The sequence below is a fragment of the Pholis gunnellus genome (genome assembly GCF_910591455.1).
Source record: "Pholis gunnellus genome assembly, chromosome: 18".
NCBI classification, from domain to species: domain Eukaryota; kingdom Metazoa; phylum Chordata; class Actinopteri; order Perciformes; family Pholidae; genus Pholis; species Pholis gunnellus.
In genome coordinates this window covers 21,217,357-21,235,572 of record NC_136545.1, presented here as the reverse complement: position 1 = coordinate 21,235,572, position 18,216 = coordinate 21,217,357, and the positions used below count along the sequence as shown (strand labels likewise).

The following is an 18,216-nucleotide window of genomic DNA, read 5'->3' as shown; positions in this document are numbered from 1 at the left end:
GTTTTCATCTATTTTTTTTTACATACATTTGTGTAAACAGACACATTTGAGCAGTTATTGAAAGTTTAGCTGTGTAGTTGTTAAGATTATAGGGAACACATTGAGACACTGAGTGTGATAATTTAATGTATATATACATTTCATAACCTAATATAGAATCATACAGATTGTGGTAATTACATATTTAATCCAGCTAGCCAGCATATATAGATAGATGTCAACTTTATTCATCCCCAGGGGGAGATTAGTTTGTACAGAAAGTTACAGAATAGAATAAAATATGAAATATGAAGGATGGAAATGCACAATATATACAGTACAATAAAATAACAGAGCAGATATTGAATTTCAAGAAATAGAATAATAAGAAATAAGATCAAATAGAATAAAAAGTTAAAATGCAAAAAAAAAAAAAAAGTGCACAGTACAATGAATTAGAATAGTATGAAATTAACAACTAAGTAAACTAAACAAACTGAACAGTAGAGCAAGGATCACCAACAACAAGCAACAACCGTGTAGCGTTGGTGTAGTCATGTGAAGGATGATCTGTTCAGAGGTGATTCATTATAAAGTCTTAATGCAGAATGTTCTCCTGTATCTGCATCAGTCTGTCCCTGCAGCAGGTGGGTCAGAGGGGGGTCCTGGTGATCCAGTTTGGAGAATAGTTTCTTCAGAGTCCTCCTCTCCACCACCTGTTCCAGATTGTCTTGTTTGCAGCCAATGATGGAGCCTCTGAACCAGTTTGTTCAGTCTGTCGGTGTCTCCGGCTCCAATGCTGCTCCAGCAGACTACGGAGCAGTAAAGTGCACTGACCACAACAGACTGGTAGAACATCTCCAACATCTCGCTGCACACGTTGAAGGATCGAAGTTTCCTCATGAAAAAGAGTCGACTCCTCCCCTTCTTGTACACAGCGTTGATGTTGGTCTTCCAGTTCACTGTTGTTGATGGAGACACCAGGAACTTGTCCTCCTCCACCGTGTCCACCTCCTCTCCCAGAACTCTCAGCGGTTGTGGAGCCGTCGTCTTCCTCCTGAAGTCCACCACCATCTCTCTGGTCTTGGCCACGTTCAGCAGCAGGTGATTTCTACCGGCCCACTCCACAAAGTCCTCCACTGCTGCCCTGTACTCCTCCTCCCGTCCGTCCCTGATACACCCGACCACTGCAGAGGCATCAGAGATCTTCTGCAGATGTCATGAACCTGAGTTGTCCTGGAAGTCAGTGGTGTACAAGGTGAACAGGAAGGGAGACAGAAGAGTTCCCTGTGGAGCTCCAGTATCACTGACCACCGTATCAGACAGCACACGGCCCAGTCGCACTAGCTGTGGTCTGCCTGTGAGGTAATATACAGGACTGTCTCAGAAAATTAGAATATTGTGATAAAGTTCTTTATTTTGTGTAATGCAATTAAAAAAACAAAAATGTCATGCATTCTGGATTCATTACAAATCAACTGAAATATTGCAAGCCTTTTATTCTTTTAATATTGCTGATTATGGCTTACAGCTTAAGAAAACTCAAATATCCTATCTCTAAATATTAGAATATCATGAAAAAGTATACTAGTAGGGTATTCAACTAATCACTTGAATAATGTTTTATAATTAATTTGTATTATCATATTATATATATAATATTATTATTATCAATACTTTTATAATAGAAACATATTTTTTCATGGATACATGTTTTATTGTTTTATTTACATGAACTAAGCTAATTACATATATTTCATCTAGCTAGCCAGCATATATATTATTGCTGATAATTTAAAGTAAAATAAAATAAATAGCTGCTTTATTAAAACTTTAAGAAGAACCGGAAGTGGCCTCTCCGTCCGGCAGGTGGCGGTAGTTCACCACAACGCTGCTTTTGTACACCAGCAGAAGAAGAAGCTACGACAACAGACTCAATCCGCCATTTTCTGTCTCTCAGCTGCTCTCTAGTCTGTTTTCTTCTGATTATTTCGTGTTTGAATCAAAACAATAAAACTGTTAGGTTTGTTTATTTAACTGAAGCTTTGTGCCCGGAGCGCGTCATAGCCGCTGTGATGGCGGCCGACCGGCGCGAGGACAAAGGTGAGGCGCACGAGACAGGCGGCTTTGTTAGCGGCCGTTAGCAGTATTAGCATGTGTGCTAATGTCTTTTGTTCCGTTGAGACTTGTCCTTTCAGCTGCGGATCGATAATCAGCGGGTTTATTGATCAGTTATTAATGAAGCTGTTAGTGACGTGTGACCAGGTACCACGTGAGCTAGTTAACGACCAGCTGCACGTGTCTCTCGTTCATTAATCACGACGCTAACCAGCTGCTAACCAGACTCCATTAAGAAAACTACTGATTCTACGACTCTCTGTCTAACCCATATACACAGTGTTAGATTTATTCCACATTATAAATGTATATTATGTATAATATTAGGATCCCTATGAGGCACACAGCTGTCCTTCCGTTTATGAATGTGGATTTTGAAGCGTTGGATCATCAATAGATTACTTTAAATTAAAAGTAAAGTATCAGTTCAAAACCTCCATTCAGTTTTTCTCTCTTAAATAAGAGAGTAAATTTAAAGTTAGTAAACAAAGATGAGCCTCAACATGGTCCAGTGGTCTAAATATGATCAAAGTCTGTTTTATTATTGTTTGATTTTGAATTCTTTTATTTTGCTGATTTATTATTTAGTGTTCAGTTTACTTTCAAATAGAACAGCTGTAATCCGTGTGTTTAGTGGTTTAGGTAAATGATTGAGAATCTATCGCTCTGACAGTTTAAAGTCTAAACTAGAGCTGCTGACTAAAATCACAGCGAAACATGACAAATATGTATTTATGTATTTTCTACAAAGTAAAGTAAATGTTGAGTTGTCAGTTAAAGACGTCTTCATGAAAACAGACTGAAGACAGCAGCAACATTCCGTCTGTTTGACTCTTTAACGTCACATGAAGGAAGTGAGATGAAACCAACGTTGTTGTTGTTTCAGACGGAGAACTGAACGTTCTGGAAGATATTCTGACTGAAGCTCCGGATCAAGACGACGAGCTCTACAACCCCGAGACAGAACGAGCCGTCAGCGACAAGAAAGGTACTGAGACTACTGGTAGTACTACTCATACTGCTGATACTACTACTAGTAGTACTACTTCTTGAATCAGCTGACAACAATAAATAATAATAAATGAAGCAGTAGTTGTCTACCTCATCTAAACCCTCCGCTCTGTCTGACAGGAACAAAGAGGAAGAGTGAGCACTCAGGTAGCCAGGATGTAAAGAGGCTCCGCCCCTCTACAGGCCACGCCCCCTCCAGGTCTTCTTCCGCCAATAAGAGAGCCCCAGGGCCACCGCTCTCCTCCTCTTCCTCCTCCTCCAAGAAAGCGCCGTCCAGCCCCCGTGCTCGCCACGCCGCAGCCGCCGCCAGCTACCGCCACGAGTACTACGAGGAGAGGAAAGGCCGGCGAGGAGCGCGGGAGGCGACCAGGAGCCGCGGGGGGGAGGAGGTCCGACGCAGAGAGTCCCAGAGAGGTCTGGAGGCTCTGAGCCAGGTACTAATACTACGATTAATACCTACAGTACACAAACGGTACATTCACATATACTACTACTACTCATACTGATAGTACTGCTACTGATACTACTACTCATACTGATAGTACTGCTACTGACACTACTACTCATACTGATAGTACTGATACTACTACTCATACTGATAGTACTGCTACTGACACTACTACTGATACTGATAGTACTGCTACTGATACTACTACTCATACTGATAGTACTGATACTACTACTGATACTGATAGTACTGCTACTGATACTACTACTCATACTGATAGTACTGATACTACTACTCATACTGATAGTACTGATACTACTACTCATACTGATAGTACTGCTACTGACAGTACTGGTACAACCCTGAGACAGAACGAGCCGTCAGCGACGAGGAAGGCACTGGTATCACCTTTCAGTTTGACAGCCAATCAAAACTCACTTCCTGTTTGTCCTCAGAAGTTGCGGCGGGCGAGCCCCTCCCCCCACGGTGGGGACAACCAATCAGAGGCGCCGGCGCCGGCAGAGTACGGCTCTGAGCCCGGCTCGGGAAGCTCCTCCCCCACCGCGTCCCACGTAGAGGACGAAGAGGAAGAGGACGAGGGTCACGAGGTAGAGGACGAGGAGGAGGAAGAGGAGGGCATGGAGGAAGAGGAGGATGACGAGGAGGAGGAAGGAGAGAAGGAGGACGAGGAGGAGGACGAGGAAGAGGAGTACGAGCGTCGCGGCGAGGGAAACGACTACGACACTCGCAGCGAGGCCGGCGACTCGCGCTCCGCCTCCTCCGTCAGCTTCACCGACGACGGGGAGTCGGTGCACTCAGGCTCCGCCTCCGAGGCCTCAGGTAACCGTGACCACGACAACGTCAGCTCTTACATGAAGAGATTAAGACCCGAAACAAAAATGTCCGCCGCTCTGGTTTCTCTCTTTTTTTGTTGCTGTGATTTAATTCTGTGCTTTTATTCTGAAAGGTTCAGAGAAGAAACAGGAGAAGCTGTCGTCGTCGGTCCGAGCTGTTCGCAAAGGAATGGAGAGTAAGGCGGCCATTTTTAATAATGATTATTAATAATCAACATGATTAACTTTAAACATGTTGGTTCATAGTTTTGGTATTCCATCAGATTTAGTGTAAAAATCTTTTAATTTAATCTTTTTAGTCATAATCCATTCAGTTTTTATTCTAATAAGTAATCAGATTACAGCCGGCTAGTTTTCTTTAATCAGATTATAAGCGGCTAGTTTTCGTTAAAGTAATCAGATTACTCCTGTATTGTTTCAGCTCCCACCAGTAAGCTTCGGTACATCCTGCGAGACGCTCGGTTCTTCCTCATAAAGAGCAACAACCACGAGAACGTGTCTCTGGCTAAAGCTAAGGTACGCTAACGTTTACACGCTAACGTTTACACGCTAACGTTTACGCGCCTCATTCTTAAACGTCTTGACTTCTTGTCGTCACGACGATTGCTTTTGATCTTCAGGGCGTTTGGTCGACGCTGCCGGTGAACGAGAAGAAGCTGAACGCGGCGTTCCGATCGGCTCGGAGCGTCGTCCTCGTGTTCTCCGTGAGGGAGAGCGGGAAGTTCCAAGGTCATAAAAACTAAAAGGATCCATTAACAGCGTCATTATCAAACACGACTTCCTGTCCTCCAGATGTTTAAACGTTGTGAACTCATCGGCCTCCGTTGGTTCTTCAGGTTTTGCTCGTCTGGCGTCGGAGTCTCATCACGGAGGATCTCCGATCCACTGGGTCCTTCCTGCTGGTATGAACGCCAAGATGCTGGGAGGAGTCTTCAAGATCAACTGGCTCTGCAGGTAAACAGCAACAACATATATATTATATATATACTATATGGAATATATATAACTCATATATTTATTATTTCTACAGGAGAGAGCTTCCCTTCACTAAGACGGCTCACCTGTCAAACCCCTGGAACGAACACAAGCCGGTGAAGATCGGCCGTGACGGACAGGTGAGCTCACCTTTACCTTTACTTTGGTTCATTCTTTTGTGCCACATGAACGGTTTTGAACTACTTTTGTCTCTTTTTTAGGAGATCCAACCGGAGATCGGCGCTCAGCTCTGCACTTTGTTCCCGTTGGACGAGAGCGTGGACATCCACCAGGTGGCTCGCCGCGTCCGCCACAAGCGCCGGACGCCGTCGGAGCCGCGACCTCGAGGCCGACCGCCGCAACGCGAGCCGGGAAGGTTAGCCAATCACCAAGCTCCTCCTCCCGCTTCCTGTTCTTCTTCTTCCGCTGCTGCTGCGACCGCGGCGCCACCTGCTGCCGGACGACGGAGAACAACCGCTGCCGGCTAGCTTCCCCCGTGGCTAGCGTTGCCGGTTCTCTAGTTGTTGTTGTTTGTTTTTCCAGTCGGGAGTTTTCCACCGGAAAGAGTGACACACAAAAAAAAAAAAAGTCAGGCAGGAAGTTAAAGTCCTTGGTGAGGTGATGCTCGTTTAACAGTTTAAAATTAAATCTCAGTTTAACTCTTAATTAAATATTAAGTTATATTAGGTCTAAGTTAAGCAACAAGATGCACATTTGTAGTTTCTATCAGTTAGATTTGTTGCTTTTGTTGTTGCTAAACTTCTCCTTTTGAAGCTCTTTTTCTTTACAGGAGTTTCGTACTTCGGAAGTAAAAAAAAAAACAACTAAAAATCAGAATGTTTGGCTTTTAGCTGGACTGTGGCCGACCCTTTCAGAATAAAAGCTTAAAGGAACGAGCGTCACTGGCTGGACTGACGGAGGAGGGCGTGGGTGAGGGAGGTAAAACTAAAAGAGAGAGAGAGACAGGAAGTGAGGGACTGAGCTCACAGCGGACTGTTTCTGGTTTTTCTGAGAAGGTTTGGTCACACAGGGGGCGTGGCCTCTGGACGATATCCAATGAGAGGGTGAGGAAGTGTCTTTGGGGGCGGGGTTTCCTCGCCTGCTCAAATAAGTAAAAATTACAGGGATGCATAAAGGAAAAGATGGACTCTGTTAAAAAATAAGAAATCCTCTTGGACTGAAAGAGATGACCCCCCCCCCCCCCCCCCCCCCCCTCCATGAAAGAACAGTTATACACCCCCCTCCTCCCCCAGTACACACACACACACACACTGAATCAGGACTGAGAGCTCGTGTGTGTGTGTTGCTCTCTCTTATGAACTGAAAATAAAAGTGTGTGAGGAAAGAAAAATAAGAAAAGTTAAAGAATCCTGAATGGACGGAGCAACAGAACGACGAGAGAAAGTTTTGTCGTTTCTGTTTTAAGGACTGTGTTGCTGGTCTGGAGGGGGCGGGGCTGGTCTGAAAGGGGGCGGGGCTTTGTTTGTTGATTGAAAGGACTGCACCATCATCATCATCATCATCACCCCGTCCACCCTTTCAAAATAAGAGGGTTTATAAAAAGCCTTAAACATGGACTGATGAGGAGAAAAAACTGTTTTTTATAATCAAAAGTGTTGTTGACACAAACAGCCCCTCCCTCATATACAACACAAGCGGTATGTTGTCCCTTTAAGAGGCTTCTTCTTCTTTGTTTGTTTTTTTTATTGCTGTGTGTGTGAGTGAGAGAGTGTGTGTGTGTGTGTGTGTGAGTGAGAGAGTGTGTGTGTGTGTGTGTGTGTGTGTGTGTGTGTGAAGCAAAATATGTGTAAATGCTGGAGGATTAGGAGGACCAGTACGTCACTGGACCGGGAGACAACAGGAGGACCAGTAGACAGCAGGAGGACCAGTAGACAGCAGGAGGACCAGTAGACAGTAGGAGGACCAGTAGACAGTAGGAGGACCAGTAGACAGTAGAGAGGACCAGTAGACAGTAGAGAGGACCAGTAGACAGCAGGAGGACCAGTAGACAGCAGGAGGACCAGTAGACAGCAGGAGGACCAGTAGACAGTAGGAGGACCAGTAGACAGCAGGAGGACCAGTAGACAGCAGGAGGACCAGTAGACAGCAGGAGGACCAGTAGACAGCAGGAGGACCAGTAGACAGCAGGAGGACCAGTAGACAGCAGGAGGACCAGTAGACAGCAGGAGGACCAGTAGACAGCAGGAGGACCAGTAGACAGTAGGAGGACCAGTAGACAGCAGGAGGACCAGTAGACAGTAGAGAGGACCAGTAGACAGCAGGAGGACCAGTAGACAGTAGGAGGACCAGTAGACAGCAGGAGGACCAGTAGACAGCAGGAGGACCAGTAGACAGCAGGAGGACCAGTAGACAGTAGGAGGACCAGTAGACAGCAGGAGGACCAGTAGACAGTAGAGAGGACCAGTAGACAGTAGGAGGACCAGTAGACAGCAGGAGGACCAGTAGACAGCAGGAGGACCAGTAGACAGTAGGAGGACCAGTAGACAGTAGAGGACCAGTAGACAGTAGAGGACCAGTAGACAGCAGGAGGACCAGTAGACAGTAGGAGGACCAGTAGACAGCAGGAGGACCAGTAGACAGTAGAGAGGACCAGTAGACAGCAGGAGGACCAGTAGACAGCAGGAGGACCAGTAGACAGTAGGAGGACCAGTAGACAGTAGAGAGGACCAGTAGACAGTAGAGAGGACCAGTAGACAGCAGGAGGACCAGTAGACAGCAGGAGGACCAGTAGACAGTAGAGAGGACCAGTAGACAGCAGGAGGACCAGTAGACAACAGGAGGACCAGTAGACAGCAGGAGGACCAGTAGACAGTAGAGAGGACCAGTAGACAGCAGGAGGACCAGTAGACAGTAGAGAGGACCAGTAGACAGCAGGAGGACCAGTAGACAGCAGGAGGACCAGTAGACAGCAGGAGGACCAGTAGACAGTAGGAGGACCAGTAGACAGCAGGAGGACCAGTAGACAGCAGGAGGACCAGTAGACAGCAGGAGGACCAGTAGACAGCAGGAGGTCTGGTATCTGATTGGTGTTTTAATTGGATGTAGAAGTCTTGTTTGGCTCTGATGATGTTAATTGAAACAGGAAGTGATGTCACCTGTTGACGCCTCTCACCTGGACGACTCGTCGAACCTTTATTACTGGAGAGTAAATCTGTTCCATTGGAAGCTTTTAAAAACAATCTTTTGAAGTAGTTTTGATGAAGTACTGTGAGTTTCTTCTTCTTCTGTTTGAATTCGACCTGACTGAGTTTTTTCCAGAGTGTGTAATAATGTGTGTGTGTGTGTGTGTGTGTGTGTGTGTGTGTGTATATATTGTGTGCGTGTGTGTGTCTTAATTGTGAACTTGTCTACGTAGGCGTCGTCCTGAAGAGTTCGACCTCCACGGCAGGAAACGACCGCGAGCCGACGGTCCGCCCGACTTCAACCAGCGAGCAGGTCGAGAATCTGAAACATTAAATCTACGTTTTTGTTTAAATAACTTCATGAATTCATAAAATGTAAACTGTGAAACCAACTGCACTCTGTAAAAAAGCTGTGATGATGTTTTTATTTATTTATATTCATAAGTTTTATTTATATTCCTTTGAGTTCAAAACGTTTTTTTATTATATTCACTAATTTTATTGAATTTTTATATTTTGTATTTCTTTTGCTGAAATGTTATTTTTAGTGTTTCATAGTTTATTTGTATTTTGCTGCTTTTAAAGCGTCTGAGGATCTTTGTTTTATGTATTTTATGTTTTTATGAATTTGTTTGTTATTTTAATTGTTTTTAATGTTTTTATTTATTTGTGTGTGAACTGAACCTTTCGTCTGCTCAGCGGCCAGAGTCACTGATGGAAAAGTAAAATTTAACAGAAGAATCTATTTTATTTTCAGGGTTCATTCAGGACCTTCGTAACCAGCCGGTGGACAGGTGAGACTCACCTGAAGCAGGTCACAGGAAGTGGGCGGGGCTACAGCAGCATCAGTCAGGAAAATATGTTGAAAGATTAAAAACTGAAAGGAAATCTGGTTTAATTGAAAATGTTTGAATTTGTTTTTATTTGCAACTTTTGAAATGTTTTAAGTATAAAAACACAAACAGGAAGTTATCTTTAACATGAAACCTTTCAAAATAATGTTCAGCTAACTATTGTTAGAGATTGTTCATTGAAGTTTCTTTCTTGTTTTCAGACGTTTCTCCACCGTCAGACGAGATGTTTTCCTCAACGGGGTGAGTAACCTGTTAGCTTAGCTTCATGTTAGCATGTTAGCTCAGGTGGACCTGTGCTCAGTCTTATGACCACAGTTTCCTGTTAGCTTTGCTGTAGCTACATACAGGTGAGTTGAGGTGCGTTCATGGTCTCACCTGTGTGTCCTGTTTCAGTCCTATAACGACTACATGAGGGACTATCACCACAACGTTGGTCCTCCTGCTCCCTGGCAGACTCTGGTAAGACTCTGTTATTGATCTATTGATCAGTTATTGATCTATTGATCAGGTTATTGACAACAGACTGAACTAGTGATGATGTCATGTGTGTGTCATCAGGCGACGTACCCCGCCGTGGAGCAGCCGCCCCCCCACCACCCCCCCTACTACCACCACAGCCACCCCCCTCCTCCCCCCCACCAGACCTACCATCACCACCACCACCCCCCTCTGCCGCCGCACGAGGCTCCGCCCCCTCGCTTCAGAGACAAGCAGCGGGCACCGCAGCACCGAGCTTTTACCTCCAGCCCGGTGAGTCTACTGTTGCTCTACTGTGACGCTCTACTGTGATGCTCTACTGACACTGTGATGCTCTACTGTCGCTCTACTGACGCTCTACTGTGACGCTCTACTGATGCTCTACTGACACTGTGATGCTCTACCGTCGCTCTACTGTGACGCTCTACTGATGCTCTACTGTCGCTCTACTGTGATGCCCTACTGTCACTCTATTGTGACAACTCTACTGTGACGCTCTACTGTCGCTCTGACACTGATGCTCTACTGTCGCTCTACTGTGACGCCCTACTGTCGCCATACTGTGACGCTCTACTGATGCTCTACTATCACTCTACTGTCGCTCTACTGACACTGATGCTCTACTGTCGCTCTACTGTGACACTCTACTGCCGCTCTACTGTGATGCTCTACTGTGACGCTCTACTGTCGCTCTACTGACACTGATGCTCTACTGTCGCTCTACTGTGACGCTCTGCCAGGAGTTCTGCTTCCTGATAGTTTACCTCCATTTCTGTTTGGACACGGTGGACAAAATAACAGAAACACTTCTCAATAGAACAGCATCACCGTCTACGACCTCAATAATAAACACAAAGTAGAATTATTGTATGTGTGTATGTATATATGTTATTAAACTACAATAAATATTACATGGAATATAGAGTATAATATAAATCAATCAATAATAATATGAATGTTTGTGATTAAGATTTATTTCTAATCTTGTATTTTTATTTTAATCAACAGCTGAATCTTTCAGGAATCAAAATCTATAAAATCTTAACTGATAAGTTATCATTTTTTCTGACCTGTTGTTTTTTTTTCCCATCATGCAGCACGACTACGACATGCGCGTGGACGACTTCCTGCGGAGGACTCAGGCGGTGGTGAGCAGTCGACGTGAGCGCGAGCGGCAGCGAGAACGAGAGCGCGGAGGACCCCGCCGCGAGAGAGAGAGGGAGCGGGGGAGGGACAGAGAACGAGAGAGAGAGAGGGACAAGGAGAGGGGGCGGTACCGTAGGTGATCCGATGATGTCCCATCCTGTCAGCCTGCAGGGGCTTTTATTTTGACAGTCATCTGTGTTTTTTTTGCTGGTTTCCTGTTTGTTTTTTTGAATCAGCTGCATCATCACTTTTTATGCTAAAATAAAATATTGGGGGGAAAAACAAAACGGTATAAATATAAAATCTGTTGAGTTTTGTCAAACATTTATTTTGATGATCTCGTATAACAAAGGAAGTGACATCACAGCACAGGAACAGCCTGATTCCTCTTCAACCTTCACTCTACGTTACCCAGAATCCTCTCTGTGCAGCGTGTGAATGACAGGAAACAGTTTTTTTTTCATGTTTTTAGTTGAGAGGTTCCCAACATGAGGGTTGAGGCCCTTTGACGTGTCACACGATGACAAACGGGAAACAGAAACATTTATTTCCATTTATTTCTCCACGTTTTGCTTTTATTGTGAAAAGTTTAAGTTTTTTCCTTCAAATTAAATGTGAAGAAAAAGAAAATCATTTAAAACCTGAAGAAGAAAAATTTAACTTCCACCAGACTTTTCTCTTTATTTTTAATAGATTTTTATAAACATTTCTGTTTATTTTATTCTCTTTTTGTTTAATGTAAATCTGCTACAGTTCATTTATTTATTTTCAGGTTTATTTTGTGTTTCCTGATCAGTGACTGTACTTTAATCATCAGTATGAAGTGAATCACATTATTATATTTCTTTATTTCTGTAGGTCTTCGTCACAAAAACAATAAAGTTTTCTGTTTCTTTTTTACTCGGATCGCCTCCTGGTGGTGATGACGCGTCAGCACACTGTTTCATGAATTAAAAAGAACACGCCTCTCTTTTTCTTCTGATTGGTTGTCACCATGTTAAACAAACATCCAGCTGATCTGTTTTATTGTGTATTGATCATCCGGTTAAAGTGTTAAAAGAAAAGATTGAAGGTTAAAACTTTATTTGTTTCTGAAAGGAAGGGGCGGAGCTTGTTTTTGTACAAAATAAAACAATCTTGAATCAAAAACAATCAGCATATTTCTTCTCTCATGTGACAGGTGTTTGGGTTTCTGTTTTAGGAGGGTAATCGGATTACTATTGAGGGTAATCGGATAACATTTAAACTAAATTCAATTTTTTTGTTTCAACAAACTTCATCAAACTGGAACAAAAATATTTCGGATAGATCTTAAAACATTTCCTTATTACAAGGTAATAACATGTTAATCTTCAATGATTTTCAGATTCGTGTCTTGATTATTGATGAATTAATCATTTTGTTGTGTGTTATTGAATAAAAACTCCTCAGTCGGTCTTTTCTCGGCAGCGTCGCTGCTCCAGCAGAGTGCGGCGCCGGTCTTCACGGCGACCAGCAGAGCGGCGCCGGTGTCCAAGCTGTGGCACTGGAACCAGTTCGGGTCGCGTGACGCCGGACGCAGGTGTTGCGCTCCCCACCGGCGCCGTGTCGCATCACGAACTCCACCCAGAAGACGGCGGCGCTCAGCGGCCGACAGACGGCGCACGCTGGACTTGTAGCTAAGCATCATGGGAGGAAAAAAAACTGGTCACACAAAAAAATGACAATGGCTAAAATAACAAACAACGTTAAAAGAACTAAAACGTAACACTTCCTGTCGTCGTCCTCACCCCGGCTGGTCGATGACGGCGTGCAGTGCCTTCGCGAGGTCGTCGGACTTCAGGAGGTTGAAGTCGAGGACGAGAGCGGCGCCGCGGCGCGTGAGACGGGCGAGATTGTCGGACCATCGGCACGGCGTGGAACACGGCCTCGTGCAGACCGTTGGTGCCGCCGTGAGTCACGAACGCTCTCGTCTTCGGGTGACCTGGGAGGGAGGAGACACGGGGGCTTTTATTGTGAAAGGATTGTGCTTCATTGAGCCACAAAACATTCCAATAATATTATTTCTGATGATATTCAAAAATATTTTTTTAAAGAAAGACTCAGACCGTTATATTTATAAATTCTGTTTTTTTATAAAAAAATATATCCATATATACCCGAACCCTAAAACTAAGTAACCCAAGACTAAGACTAAGACTAAGACTAACGTTATTCCACTCCTCTTAGATCATTGTGAGATGACAACCAGAGCACAACATTACACATTTTATAGCACTTCAATTTTAACCCGGTGTTTCCTGAGCTTTTAACTTTTGCACTTATTTTCTTATACAATTTTAGACATGAGCACTTTTTTAACCTTGTGTGCGTGTGTGTATATATTATTATTTATTTTGTATATATTTATATTTATTTGTCTTTTAATGCACTTATACTAAGGAAACACTAGTGTATTAGTGTGCTTTTATGTTGTTTTATCTCTATTACCCATTATTCCAGCCATTATTCATAAAAAGCTTTATTTTAACTTTAGCTCATCCTGGACAGCGTTTTAAACTTACCCGACTTTTATGAGAACCTCTACTCGGGAGACTTAAATTTAAAAGTTTTTAAACCCCTTTTATTATTTTATTGGTTTATTATATTTTCTTTACCCCATTTTTAAACTTTTAGTCCATGTTTTTTGTACTTTTATGGGGGGGTTTAGCAGAACTGTGCCCCCAATAAAGAAAACTCAAAGATCTTTTTAGATAAATGTTCCCCGTACCCCTGTGACTTCCAACCTAACCTGACTAACACTAACCCTAAAATTGACCCTAACACTAATTCTAAAATTAACACTAACTCACTAACCCCGAAATAAAAATAAAAAGGTATTTTGCATTGGCCGGGAATCGAACCCGGGCCTCCCGCGTGGCAGGCGAGAATTCTACCACTGAACCACCAATGCGCTACGAGATGTCATGGGCGGAGCTTCCATATTTATAGAACCTCCCATTTCCATCCATTTCCTATAATAGTCCTAAACCAGTACGGATGTAATATATCTTTGGCCACTAGCAGCGCTGTGGAGCCGACGGACTTAATATATGTTTGATTTAAAAAAAACAACGATATACAGTCATAAGATCATAAGAGGTCTCGTTTATCTGTTTCTCTGTTTGTTTTTATTTCTTTGTCTCGTCTCCAGCTCTTCCTCTGTGATCAGCTGGTGGAGGAACTTTGAAACATCAGATAATCCACTGGTTTCACCGTTTCTTTTATTGAACCGGAAAAGTGTTTTAGAGCTTTAAGTTGGAGGAGCAGCGGCTCTCTCCGGGGTTACCGGAGACACCGGGGGGCAGGAGGAGTGGTTTGCCTCCTGCTAAATATATCATTTATAAATCAGGATTTTCTCTTCAACAGATCAAACCTCAGCAAAGAAGTGCCTAAATACAGACCGGTATTAAGTGCAGCACCAGGGACAGAAACACACCGGACCACTGAGTCACTGCTCTGCAGGATATCACTCAGTCCCCGTGCAGGAATGGACTCTCTGTGCGTTTTATTTGTTACAGACGAGGTAAAGATTCTTTGCATTGGCGGGAATCGATCCCAGGATTCTTTAGCTAAAACGCCCTAAAACCATTTCCATTCATTTCCTATGGTAGTCCTAAACCAGTACGGATGTAATATATATGTGGCCACTAGCAGCGCTGTGGAGCCGAAAGACGCAATATATGTTTGATAAAAAATAAAAAAGAACCGATATTTCTTCTTTTTAAGAATGTACGAAACCAAACCGACACATCGGTCCATGAACACGTTTGTCTATTTAGTTTTGAGCCTCTGGAAATGTGGATAACTGGATAAAAATGTCTGTAATTCCTAAACGCTTCATGTGATATCGCTGTTTTCAGAATCAGAATCAGCTTTATTGGCCATGTGCGTGAACGCATACATGGATTTTTGTCTCCGGTTTCCACTCCGCTCTCAATGTACAAACACTATTTTACAATAAACAAGAACAAATATATAAAGAATAAAAAAGGGCAGCAAAAAAGTAGAACAGATGAACCCCTCAGTGCCGGTGGGGGGTCGGCTGGGAGAGGTGAGGAGGAGGCGGGGGGTGTAGGTGGTTGTTTGATGATGATGGGGCAGGTGGGGGGTGTGAGAGCAGGCTTATCAAACCTGCAGCACACATTCAGGTCGTTAGCCGGTATATTATTATCCTTTATATTAAAGCTGAAAGTCTTCACTTCAACCACATGTTGATGATTCATTTCAAATCTACTGGAGTTGTGTAAAGAGCTAAAAGTAGAAAAAGTGTGTCACAGTCTAAATACTGGCGGCCTGACTGTAGATCAAACATATATTGAGTCCGTCGGCTCCACAGCGCCGCTAGTGGCCAAAGATATATTTCGTCCGCACTGGTTCAGGACTATCATTGGAAATGAATGGAAATGAGTTTAGGACGTTTCAGCAGATCGCCAGGTGCCGCCGCGCGGGAGACCCGGACTCGATTCCCGCCTAATGATACAAATCTTTACCCTCCTTTGTAATTAAAAAAACGATAGGTGTGTGTACCCACCAGGGCGTTCTGAGGGATCCAATCAGAGAGCTTCGCTGCCAAAGTTCTGGGAGCTTTTCCTCTGAACCTCCAAATTACCTTAAAAAAATTCCTGTCAGTGATCAGAGCCGAAGGAAGTGGAGCTTGTGCCTCTGGCAGCTGATTGGCCGGTTTGCAGTGCAGACCGCCCACGTCGGCTTTCCCCAGAGTCGTGCAGAAGCTGCTGGGACTTCCTGTCCACACAAGAAACAGCAACCAATGAGGCTTTTATTCTGAAGGGACGGGGCACTAAACTCCATTTATTTTTTCACATTTAAAAAAAACTTCACTTTTAAACTTTGTTGCTTTCAGAATCGCAGAGTCGCCATCAGCTGCTCGTTCTTCAACATGGAGTCGCACTGTTGCATCCCGAAGTCGACCGACTGACGCATGAAATCACGAAACATCGTAAACTTCTGCAGCGGAGACGAGACGTGAGACTTGTACATCGAGAAGTGGATGAACTCCTCAGTGATGCCTTGAAACTCAGATTTTTTATACGGGACCTGAAGAAGAAAAATAAGAAACATAAACTGATTAGTCTGGAAACATCAAAAACAACAGAGACAAGTAGAACATGAGGAACATGAGGAACATGATGAACATGATGAACATGAGGAACATGAGGAACATGATGAACATGAGGAACATGATGAACATGAGGAACATGATGAACATGAGGAACATGAGGAACATGATGAACATGAGGAACATGAGGAACATGATGAACATGAGGAACATGAGGAACATGATGAACATGAGAAACATGAGGAACATGAGAAACATGAGGAACATGATGAACATGAGAAACATGAGGAACATGATGAACATGAGGAACATGATGAACATGAGGAACATGAGGAACATGATGAACATGATGAACATGATGAACATGAGGAACATGATGAACATGAGGAACATGATGAACATGAGGAACATGAGGAACATGATGAACATGAGGAACATGATGAACATGAGGAACATGAGGAACATGATGAACATGAGGAACATGAGGAACATGAGGAACATGAGGAACATGAGAAACATGAGGAACATGAGGAACATAATGAACATGATGAACATGATGAACATGAGGAACATGATGAACATGAGGAACATGAGGAACATGATGAACATGAGGAACATGATGAACATGAGGAACATGAGGAACATGAGGAACATGAGGAACATGAGGAACATGAGGAACATGAGGAACATGATGAACATGATGAACATGAGAAACATGAGGAACATGAGGAACATGAGGAACATGAGGAACATGAGAAACATGAGGAACATGATGAACATGAGAAACATGAGGAACATGATGAACATAATGAACATGATGAACATGAGAAACATGATGAACATGATAAACATGAGGAACATGAGGAACATGATGAACATGAGAAACATGAGGAACATGAGGAACATAATGAACATGATGAACATGAGAAACATGAGGAACATGATGAACATGAGGAACATAATGAACATGATGAACATGAGAAACATGATGAACATGATGAACATGAGAAACATGATGAACATGAGGAACATGATGAACAATGAACATGAGAAACATGAGGAACATGAGGAACATGATGAACAATGAACATGAGAAACATGATGAACATGAGAAACATGAGGAACATGATGAACATGAGAAACATGGTGAACACGAGGAACACGATGAACACGAGGAACACGATGAACACAAGGAACACGATGAACATGTGAACATGATGACCAGTGGCTGTACTCACCCGGGAAAACCAGAACATGGCTGCCATCAGCTGGATAATAAGGATGGAGGAGGACCAGTAGGAAGGGGGGAGAAGAAGAAGAAGAGGCGGGAAAACCTGCATCATGAGTCAAAAAGTTAAAACGATCCTCTATTCTGTTATTTCTGTTTTCTGTCTCAGAGACGTTGAGAAAAGTGAAATCTGGTCTGACAACAACAACAACTCCAAAGTCCAGACTGATCAGAGGTCAGTTAAAGATAAGAGCTGCACCCTGATTGGACAATAACGGACAGACAGACATGCATGGAGTTCCTTTATAGACTAACGTGAAGTCATGTGACAGTGATAGTTTGACACAGAGATTATTTTTTGTTATAATGTAAAAACCAATGGAAGAATCTGTTTGTGGAGGGAACCAGTGATGAAGACTTCCTGTTCCATATTTTAACTGTGATCATAACCTTTTAGCTCTCATGGCTGTAAATTGTGGAGCTTGTTGAAATTGTTTCTTTTCTGTTTGCTTTATTCATGTTGTGTACCTCATCTCACCAATGTCCCTGATGATTAGTAGATGGATCGTACACAAACCCATTCCAGTGTGTGATCCTGTGTGTCGTTCATTACCAAATTGTTTAATCTTTGGGCTTTTTAAAAAAAAAATCCCCCGGAAGCATTTTTTTATTTTTTATTGAACAATTGTAATACATACATTACAACTAACATGCCGGGGACCACAGAAGACAAGGAAAACAGACAGAAATAAAAGCATTAAAAAACGATATAAAGAAAGAGTAAAAGGGGACACTAAGGAACACATTCTGATTGTGTAATTTCATACATATATCACAGGCATTAATGTTTTAATGGCCTTTTTGTTGGTACAGCATTTTAAAGTT

General features: G+C 43.2%; 2 protein-coding genes across 2 annotated transcripts; one reads left to right on the top strand and one right to left on the bottom strand.

Annotated features, from left to right (window-relative positions):
- Window positions 1-1,901: 1,901 nt before the first annotated feature.
- Window positions 1,902-11,905, top strand: ythdc1 (YTH N6-methyladenosine RNA binding protein C1). The gene is made up of 16 exons (XM_079179725.1): window positions 1,902-2,082; window positions 2,984-3,085; window positions 3,229-3,542; window positions 4,012-4,396; window positions 4,524-4,586; window positions 4,832-4,926; window positions 5,031-5,139; window positions 5,247-5,364; window positions 5,441-5,525; window positions 5,607-5,761; window positions 8,762-8,841; window positions 9,286-9,322; window positions 9,583-9,622; window positions 9,776-9,841; window positions 9,941-10,132; window positions 10,957-11,905. The coding sequence occupies exons 1-16, from the start codon at window positions 2,055-2,057 to the stop codon at window positions 11,143-11,145; spliced, it is 2,058 nt and encodes a 685-aa protein (XP_079035851.1). The 5' UTR covers window positions 1,902-2,054; the 3' UTR covers window positions 11,146-11,905.
- Window positions 11,906-12,045: 140 nt separating this feature from the next.
- Window positions 12,046-17,864, bottom strand: LOC306710609 (UDP-glucuronosyltransferase 2A1-like; the record flags this gene model as incomplete). Its single annotated transcript, XM_079179248.1, is given in 6 exon segments — window positions 12,046-12,584; window positions 12,587-12,663; window positions 12,756-13,013; window positions 15,554-15,769; window positions 17,342-17,526; window positions 17,860-17,864. Coding segments are annotated over 6 exon segments (930 nt in total). The 3' UTR covers window positions 12,046-12,395.
- Between the last annotated feature and the right edge of the window lie 352 nt (window positions 17,865-18,216).